This window comes from Monopterus albus, unplaced genomic scaffold (genome assembly GCF_001952655.1).
Source record: "Monopterus albus unplaced genomic scaffold, M_albus_1.0 scaffold228.1, whole genome shotgun sequence".
Lineage (NCBI taxonomy): Eukaryota > Metazoa > Chordata > Actinopteri > Synbranchiformes > Synbranchidae > Monopterus > Monopterus albus.
Genome location: NW_018128108.1, coordinates 559265 through 568104, shown reverse-complemented (window position 1 = coordinate 568104; position 8840 = coordinate 559265). Strand labels below are relative to the sequence as shown.

Below are 8840 nucleotides of genomic sequence, written 5' to 3'. Positions count from 1 at the left end.
GGAGACACATGTTTTGCTGTGTATGTGTGAAATCAAAATGTGAAACGGAAAAAAGCATTATTAAAAAGAATTTTAATTCAACTGTCAATAAATACAGGCTTTAATATAAATTTACAGGTGAATTTCTGGCTTCAGAGATGCAAGCTCCATTGGCAAAAATAAACCTGCCACTTAAAGATAGTGGATCGGGAATAGGAACCACGCATCAGATGCTCCAAACATGGACACTCCAGCAGCTGTGAAGGAGCCACGCTGCACAGCCAGATAATGTGTGTCTGGCAGAGCTAGTCTAGCCAGCTTCATGTTTAACACAAATGCGAGAGTGGTATTGATCTTGTAATATAACTTTTGGCAGGAAGGCAAATTAATATGTTTTCCAAAACCTCAAACAATTCATTTAAGGTTATATAAAAAAGTGTGGATCAAAGGCTAATTTAGTCATGAATCCTGTCTGTCTTTCTGCATCCTTGGATTGCTTTCGGATTGAGCCTGTCACCTATCATGCCCTGTGTAAACCCCACATCCTTCACTGGAATTGGTAGACTATAACCCCAGCCAGGGTTGATATACAGCACTATCATTCAAAAGACAAGAGAGTTATAGACGCACTGAAAATGATGAAATCTTCCTTTCAGGCAGTAGAGTCTATCAACCAGCAGTGTTTTGCTGGTTTGTGCAGCTTTCCATAAAGACATCAATATTTTGTCTGGGATCAAACGACCACATCACCACATGACAAACTGGACCCTGAAATCACCAGTGACTGCCTGTTAAAACGCTCTTAAAGTGTAGGCTGTATTTTTTCAATCAGCCAGGTAGATGATCTTGATCATATATCTCAATGATCTGCTAAGTTCCTCCCTTTTAGTTCATAGGCTCTGGAGGGAAACTTGGTGTCAGCAGCAGCTCCGGAAACATTTCTTGAAGAATTTCTTGAATTCTGCATTGAAAATAGTGTAGATGATGGGGTTGAGAGCGCTGTTGACGTAGCCCAGCCAGGTGACAGTGCTCATCAGTCCAGGAGGGATGTTGCAAGTCAGACACATGGCACGCATCGTGTGGACCACAAAAAACGGAGTCCAGCAGAACAAGAAGCAGCCTGCATGAAAATATGTAAAGGAAAACCATGTTTCATTTGTGCTTTGTATTTAAATCACAACCCTGGAAATGTTCGAGTCCCACTGTGTCTTCTAAACAAAGTGACAGATTCACTTCTGCATGGAACTTCTTGTGTCTTCCTGTGAATCTGTTGTAGAATACTGTGGCACAATATTTTGCAATATGTCACATTATGCGTCTGTGAGTTAAAATACTGATCACAGTGTAGACAAACTAATCAAATATGTCTTTGTTTTTGTACAAATTATACTTGCTTTTGCTAGAAGACACTATTATATAAATCAGTAATGTGAACTGTCAGGGGTTTGAAAACCTCTAAATAATAGTTTTTAATACTAACACACTGACCAAAATAAGTGTGATTACAAAAGGCCAGAGCCCTGTGATAGACTAGCGACCTGTCCAGGGTGTACCTTGCCTCTCTCCCAATGTCAGCTGGGATTGGCTCCAGCCCCCCTGCAACCCTATTCAGGAATAAGCGGTATAGATGGAACAAAGGGCAGGCAAAAGGCAATAGAATAATTCAAGTGATTGGCGACCTGTCCAGGGTGTACCCCGCCTTCGCCCGATTGCCAGCCAGGATTGGCTCCGGCCCCCCCGTGACCCCGTTCAGGGACTAAGCGGTAGAAAGTGATTGAATGAATGAATAATTCAAGTGAAAACTGCAAACTTTGGGCCACACAGTGCTGCAGTGGTTAGCACAGCCACCACACAGAAATAAGGTTCCGGATTTGAACCTCACAGCCAATGAGCCCTTTCTGTGCGGGGTATGCATGTTCTCCCTGTGCCTGGTGGGTTTTCTCCAGGTGCCCTGGCTTCCTCCCACAGTCCAAAGACATGCAGCTTAGGTTGACTGGCATCTTCATTTCCAGAAAGTGTGTTGATTGCCTGTAGGTATGAATGTGAATGTGAGTGGTTATGTGTCTATAAGTGCCAGCGCTGTGATAGACTGGCTACCTGTCCAGGGTGTACCCTGCCTCTCACCCAGTGTCAGCCGGGATCAGCTCCAGCCCCCCATGACCCTCTACAGGATAACCAGGATAATAGATCACGTGTATGCATTTTAAATTTGAAACTATAAGAAAAATAAAATAAAAAAAGCAACTCCTTGAACTTGAAAGCAGTTGATTTTGCTTGCAACATGAAGACAATTTAAGCTTTCATTGTCATATTTTGCTTTCTGATAAAATATCTAAAACATCCAAACATAACAATAATTATAATGTAAATTTGTGTAAACCTGAAACCAGATGACATTAAAGATGAATGTAAGGTAGAAGCTTGCAAACATGAAACTCATTCCACAATCTTACATAAAAAATATATCTACAAGCACAGGATAAAAAACACAAGCTTTAATTACAATAAGTTTTTCTAAAGTAAGATTACATATAGGGATGGTGTATGCTCTCACTTTCTCAGATCTGAATCCAGTTCCAAATGTGCTTATTGAATCCAAAATATTTCAACTAAGTAGTTTGTTTGGTAGGAAGTGAAGCTAAAATGTACAATTTTAACTTCAATCAGTGCAGTAAACAAAAACAAAAACTGTTCTCTGTAACAAAATATATAACAACACAAGCCTAAGCCATGGACATTCAGGCTTTCATTTATTAACCCCTTCCTGGCTCAGACTGCTCCTCACTGGAGGCTATGCCTCAGCTACACAAGTAGTAAAAATAGTATGTTTTAAATGAAAAATCTAAGTTCAAAAAGTTGTCAATTTGTTTCATCTGTCCAAAAAGGACATTGTCCCAGAAGCATTAAAGCTCGTCAACATACATTTAGAAAACTCCATATGGCCGAACTGGGGTCTTCCTGGGTTTTCTTCATTCAGAAGGCCACCTATGGCGTGACTGGTCACTGTTGTACCTTGATCTTGGAGGTCAGTTTGTATCTGATTGGAAGTTTTCCTGGGGTCTTTGTTCATCAAACTCTCCTTCTGTTCAGTCTGGGGCTGATTTTCCTCTTGCTGGCTACAGGCACATGGACCTTAAACCTCTTGATGACAACTGTGGTCAGAGAAACATCAAGCTGCTTGGACCTGGACCGTGCTCGCCGATTATTGTCCTTCTCAGCTCATCCTTCTCTTCTTTTTTCTCTTGTCCACATTCAGGGTGGTGTACATGATGATACCAAACAGCACAATGAGAATGTTTCTCCATTCAAATAGATGAATGACTGATTATAAGATATAATACTAATTACAGGCAACAGTCTGCTTGAAATATCACAACAATTCATTTATTTATCACTGATTCCAATTATTATGTTCAGACCATTTTAGATGGTCTTTGTAGAATAAGCGAGAACTCAGCTCTTTGTTTTATTCTATGACAAACCAAAGGCTGCAGGTCTACATGACAACAGAGCTTTGAATTTCATTACTTCCCAGGAGTGAAGCATTGTTTCAATGAGGTGTAAGGACATCAACACTTCTCATCACATCTGTACAAAACTCTGTTGAGAAAATAAGGGTCAAGCTTCTAAATTTGACGGGGACTTCAGGGTGTAAATGTAGGATGGAAAATAAAAATTCCATCAACTAAAATATATTTCTACAGAATGAATGTAATATTCTCTGGTGGGTCATTGGTCGAAACATCAAACAAATCAGAGCCGATCTCAGCATGTTCTACAGTCTGTGTACAGGAGAGATTGTACGACTGTAAGAGCATGTGTTGCATAATTGGATTGAAGGCTTTACGCTATAATGGCTCTTGTTAGGAGATGGCACGTAGAGTGACCTGCCTGACGTCAGCAGCCTAGCTGCTGTCTGAGCTGCAACACAAACCGTAACTGTAAACACAATCAGCCAAAGCTAATTAGCTGTTTTGAACAACATCAAGAAGCAAAAATCATTTTTATCTTGCAAAATTTGTAACATGTAAACATTTCCCACAATATGTTGACACATGAAGGAAAAATCAGAAAAAACAATCCAGATTCCCAGAGGAGAGATGCTGTGGGGATTGAAAATGTGAGTTTGTATAATTTGTATAATTTCTTGCAGATCCTGTGTGATTGTGAGGCACCACACTTTACTTACAACTCCAGCAGTGCCGATTTTCAGTCAGGTACTAATTAAATTCTCAAACTGTTCAGGACTAAAACACCTCACTGTCAGGAGCAATTTTACTTTAATTTCCTGCTTCGGTGAATAAACAGATAACTTATAAACGTATCCATTACGTTGAGCACAAAGGCCCTTGACAGCTTCTTGGGAACAACATTTGTACTTGACAAATTTATTTTTGAGTCAGTTGTCATGCTCTGGTTCCATAATCTTTACCCTGCAGTGCAAGCATACTGCATAACCATTCTGCAGATGAGGAGTCTTTTTTTAACCAAACTTTAAAAATGCAAGCTTTGGTTTGGTACATGAGGTTATTTAGATTAAAAGTGAGCCAGCTTTGTGATACCAAAAAGCCTCAACCCCAAGATACTGTAGCTGGGTAACACACTAATCTTGCTTTGTGGCACAGGCCCCTGAACTAAGGTTTGGATTGTATTCATGTAAATCAGCTCAAGTGTGTTATGAAAAGTGTCTAAATGGACTTTTGGATCTGTAACAGTCCTTTCAATATATTTAGTCACAGCTGTAGCTGTAAAAACCCTTTGAGTAAGTGAGAGAGAACATGAACACTCACCTACTACAACAGGCAGCACCTTCATAGCCTTCCTCTCCCTGCTGGTGATCTTGGCCCTCTTCTTCATCTCCTGCTGCTGGCTGAATGTCACTGTGGGCACTGAGTTCTCTCTGTACTGCCGAGGATAAGGAATCTCCTGCTGGATGTAGTCATCCGTATCATCCAGCCGAGACTGAGCCAAGTCTCTCTCGATGATCCTGGGTAGAGGCATAGGCAGAGGCCCAGGGATGGTGCCCGTCAGAGGGGGAAGGGCGGTGGCAACAGTGGCGTGCTGCAGCTTTCTGCAGGCCTCGATGCTGCTGCGCAGTTTGGCCTTACGAGCCTCCTCCCAGCGTTGCAACCCACGGAAAACCCCAAAGTAGAGCAGGACCATGATGGGGCAGGGGATGAAGAAAGAGCAGATGGAGGAATACACCACATAATTGTGGTCCTCCAGTTTGCATTCACTGGGGTCACGGTTAGGCACGTTGTTGATGCCAAAGATGACAGGAGAGGCCACGGCTAAGGCCAGCAGCCAGGTAGCAGACAGCAAGATGAGCTGCCGATGGTCTACATGCTTACGGTTGTAATTTAGGGGTATAGACACCGCAATGAACCTGCAAAACAAAAGAAGGGTTAGGGTTAATGCTTTCAGGGACATGTTTAACAGAGTGACTAACCTGCAGTATTTATGTCTTAATATCTAATAGTAACTACTATTTCATTCTTATTCTTTCAAATCCTCTGTGTTTACCAGACACAAATCAGAAAATTGTCATTCCAAGGCTATAACCTATAACCTCATTAAATCCATGTTAAATGCTTATTAATTATCTCCACTGGCTTTTGTAATCACTGGTTTGTAAATTAAACCATTCAAGTCTGACCACCAACATTTGTCACAGATCTCCCCCACTCTCTCTCTCTCTCTGTCTCCCTTGTTTTCTGCCTGCTTCTCAGTGACTTACCGTAAATAAAGGCTAAAGGTTTCTGGGAGTCAACAGACTGATGCCGCTGTTGGTTTTGGAACCACTGGGCTCACATACGATAGGGATGAGGAGTAAACCACAAAGGCATCTTGCTGTGAGTTATTTACATGCTAATAATAGTGTTTGTTTGGTTCTGATGAGCTAAATGTGGTGAATGAGATTGTGGACCATAACCAGGATAATGTTTATGTGGTAGCATTGTGTTATTACAAATCTAATGAAGTTAAACTTAAGCACTTTTAGAAAACATCCAAACATATAGCATGTGAAAATCTAGACATCAACTAACATGGAGGAGAATCAATGACCTATACTGCAACCAGTCACCAGGGGGCGATAGAGTTCCGGGAGTTCTTAGACTGTCTATTGTTTATACATTCGTTGCTTTAGACAGCCTTCATTTCATGTATGTATGTATTTAAGCTATTTATTTTGGCCACCCAAGAAGCTGTAAACACAATAGTGGTAATTTAACACTCTATAAAGCCAGTAGGGTCAACATGTACAGCTGTGTACACATCCAAAAGAGAAGTCATGTTTGTCTACCTGATGAACTTAAAAGTCAGGGTAAAGTGAAAATAAATATGTGTTCTGAGTTTTTATGTTAACGGTGGCTCCAGCGCGCCATCGAGGGGTTTTATAGCTTTTTCACTGAAAACAGCTGAAGCTGCTGGAAACAAGGTGAATGCAAATGAATCAAAAGTGTTGTGACAATTGATGAGATTACTGACTTCTTAAATTTGTAAGGTATGGGAAGAGGCCCAGGGATGGTGCCTGTCAGAGGGGGTAAAGGCGGTGGCAACAGCGGCGACAACAAGCTGAGTTTCTTAAATGAAAAAAGGTTTTGTTTGAAAAAAAAGAGTAGATATTTCTTAAAGAAAATAAAAATATTCTTTAGGTACCAAAACTGTATCAGCACTAGAGTCACAAACAGTTATCTATCAGAAAGGCAAAATAGTGGAGTTATGTGAAACATTTTTAAAATCAGACACCTGTGCTTTGTTTGAACTAAACTGCTGCACTAGTTTATTTTAAAGCATTGTTTTTTGTGTGCTAACTGATTATGAACACGTTTGCCTCCTTAAAACAAATTGAAGAATAACGAGTCACAATAGTGGTGGAAAAAAGTGAAATAATCACCTCATAGCTGTTCATATTCACTGACTTTACAGTGTAATAATTAATTATAATATCTATTCTCTGGTTCAATGTTTGTTTAAATTTGAGTCTTTGTACTTAAACTGCCACCTCCGACAGTTTTCTTCTTCCTTTCCTCCATAAGCAACCTGAAACTCCCAAGGAATTATTTATATTTTCACATAAACCTTAACACACATACCTGTCCACACTGATGGCACAGAGGTTGAATATGGATGCGGTGCACAGCATCACATCCATGGTCATCAGGCCATCACACATCAGCATGTTCAAGGACCAAACTCCACCCTGAAACTGCACACACACAAAAAGAAACACACCACCACCACTCTGTTAGCTGCCCCAGTCTGAGTGTAAATATCTGTAATCCTCTTGTGCTTGCAGCTCAAAACGTTTTTTTAAAACACAGCTCTCCGTCTATGTTCTCATGTTCAGACATTTTGTCAGATGAACACAACACAGTTTCCAGCTGACTTTTCTGATCTAGTGAGTGCATGTGGACAAACCACCAGAGTGAGTAAATTAACTGGCTGCAGCTGGCAGAGTAACAAGATCACAAAAGTGGCTAATTAAGAAAGACTTAAAAGGGGATGAGCATCTGCTATTTACACAGACTAATTTAGGCAGACCTTCAAACTAGGAGCAAGACACCCAGACTGAAAGAGACACAAATAACAAAAAATGATGCAGCTGTTTTGCAATCATTTCTTCTCTCTGTAAGGTCATTGTGCATCTCCTTGGGAACATTTTGCATCCTTTTGAAGTCATTGTTCATCTCTCTGATCATTTTCGGTTCCTTTGTGGCCATTCTATGTCTGTTTGTGATTGTTGCATGTCGCTTTGTGGTTGTTTTCCATCTTTCAGTGATCACTTTCTATCTCCACGTGGTTCTTCAGTATCTCTGTGATTGTTTAGCCTATCTTTGTAGTGACTTTGCATCTATTTGTAGTCATTTGACTTTTGTGATAGGCTAATTTTAAGTTTGCTGTAATTTGTGCTTCTTTGTAGTCATTTTGCATGTTTGTGATTTTGTGTGTGTGTGTGTGTGTGTAATCGTTTTGTGCATCTTTCAGTAACACTCAGCAGGTGCTGCTGTGGTTGAAGTGGTTGCAGCTGAACTTTATTATTTAGTTCACACTGAATATGAAGAAAGGCTGTCACATGCCTGCCACAGTAGATCCACACTGAGACCGATCTGCACAGATATTGTACTAAATAAATACAGCACAATATATTACATAAAACGAACCCCCCATGGACCCTCTGACCTCTTATGACCCTGGGTTTGTACCCTGTGTTCCCGTTCAATAATTTATTGATTTATTCTTTTCTTTCAAGCATGTAAAGACAGTTGATATGTCAACACACATAATTTTACACATAATCCAATATCAATTTGCTTATACCTAGTACATGCTTGAATGGAGTAGGAAGAAGTCAGACTTATCCAGTCCTACCCCATGACATCATCTTACCATCATTGGTTTGCAAGCAGTAAATGATTCACTTCTACCCACACAAGTATTATACTAAAAAATTATAACAGTGTTAACATTCTTACATAATTACATTCTTAAATAATTATCTTCTACACCACACAAGTAATATAGTAAAGAATTATTACAGAGTGTTAACATTCATACACCACACCCACAATGTTCCATCTAATTAATCATTAAACCTGTTCTTGCATATATCTTGATTGACACATACCTTTATATTTATGTTTAAACTCGTCAATTCTGTTACTGTTTTTTATGTCCACACTTAAATTATTCCATAGTTTTACCCCACTTATAGAAATACAAAATCTTTTTTTGGTTGTACGTATAGCATGAATTTTTAAATTTAACTGACCCCTTAAATTGTATCCCCCTTCCCTTTCATTAAATAGTTTTTGAATTCCACCAGGTAATAAATTGCTCCTGGCTTTATACATAAACAC

At 39.9% G+C, this 8840-nt stretch overlaps 2 protein-coding genes across 3 annotated transcripts in view; one reads left to right on the top strand and one right to left on the bottom strand.

Annotated features, from left to right (window-relative positions):
• sirt3 (sirtuin 3) overlaps positions 1–5742 on the top strand; it is a 14707-nt gene extending 8965 nt beyond the window's left edge. Inside the window, exon 9 of the mRNA XM_020619904.1 lies at positions 5709–5742. The gene's annotated coding sequence lies outside the window, so the exon portion shown is untranslated. The remainder of the gene's footprint in view (positions 1–5708) is intronic.
• The window catches only part of drd4b (dopamine receptor D4b), a 10688-nt gene continuing 1984 nt past the window's right edge, over positions 137–8840 (bottom strand). Inside the window, exons 2-4 of one of the 2 annotated variants that reach the window (XM_020619899.1) lie at positions 7077–7189; positions 4770–5365; positions 137–1099 (exon numbers count right to left, since the gene is read on the bottom strand). In XM_020619899.1, the coding sequence (XP_020475555.1) occupies positions 897–1099; positions 4770–5365; positions 7077–7189 (912 nt within the window). In that variant the 3' untranslated portion in view covers positions 137–896. Of the gene's footprint in view, positions 1100–2574; positions 3221–4769; positions 5366–7076; positions 7190–8840 lie in introns of those variants that run through there. The other variant, XM_020619900.1, reaches the window with a different exon arrangement.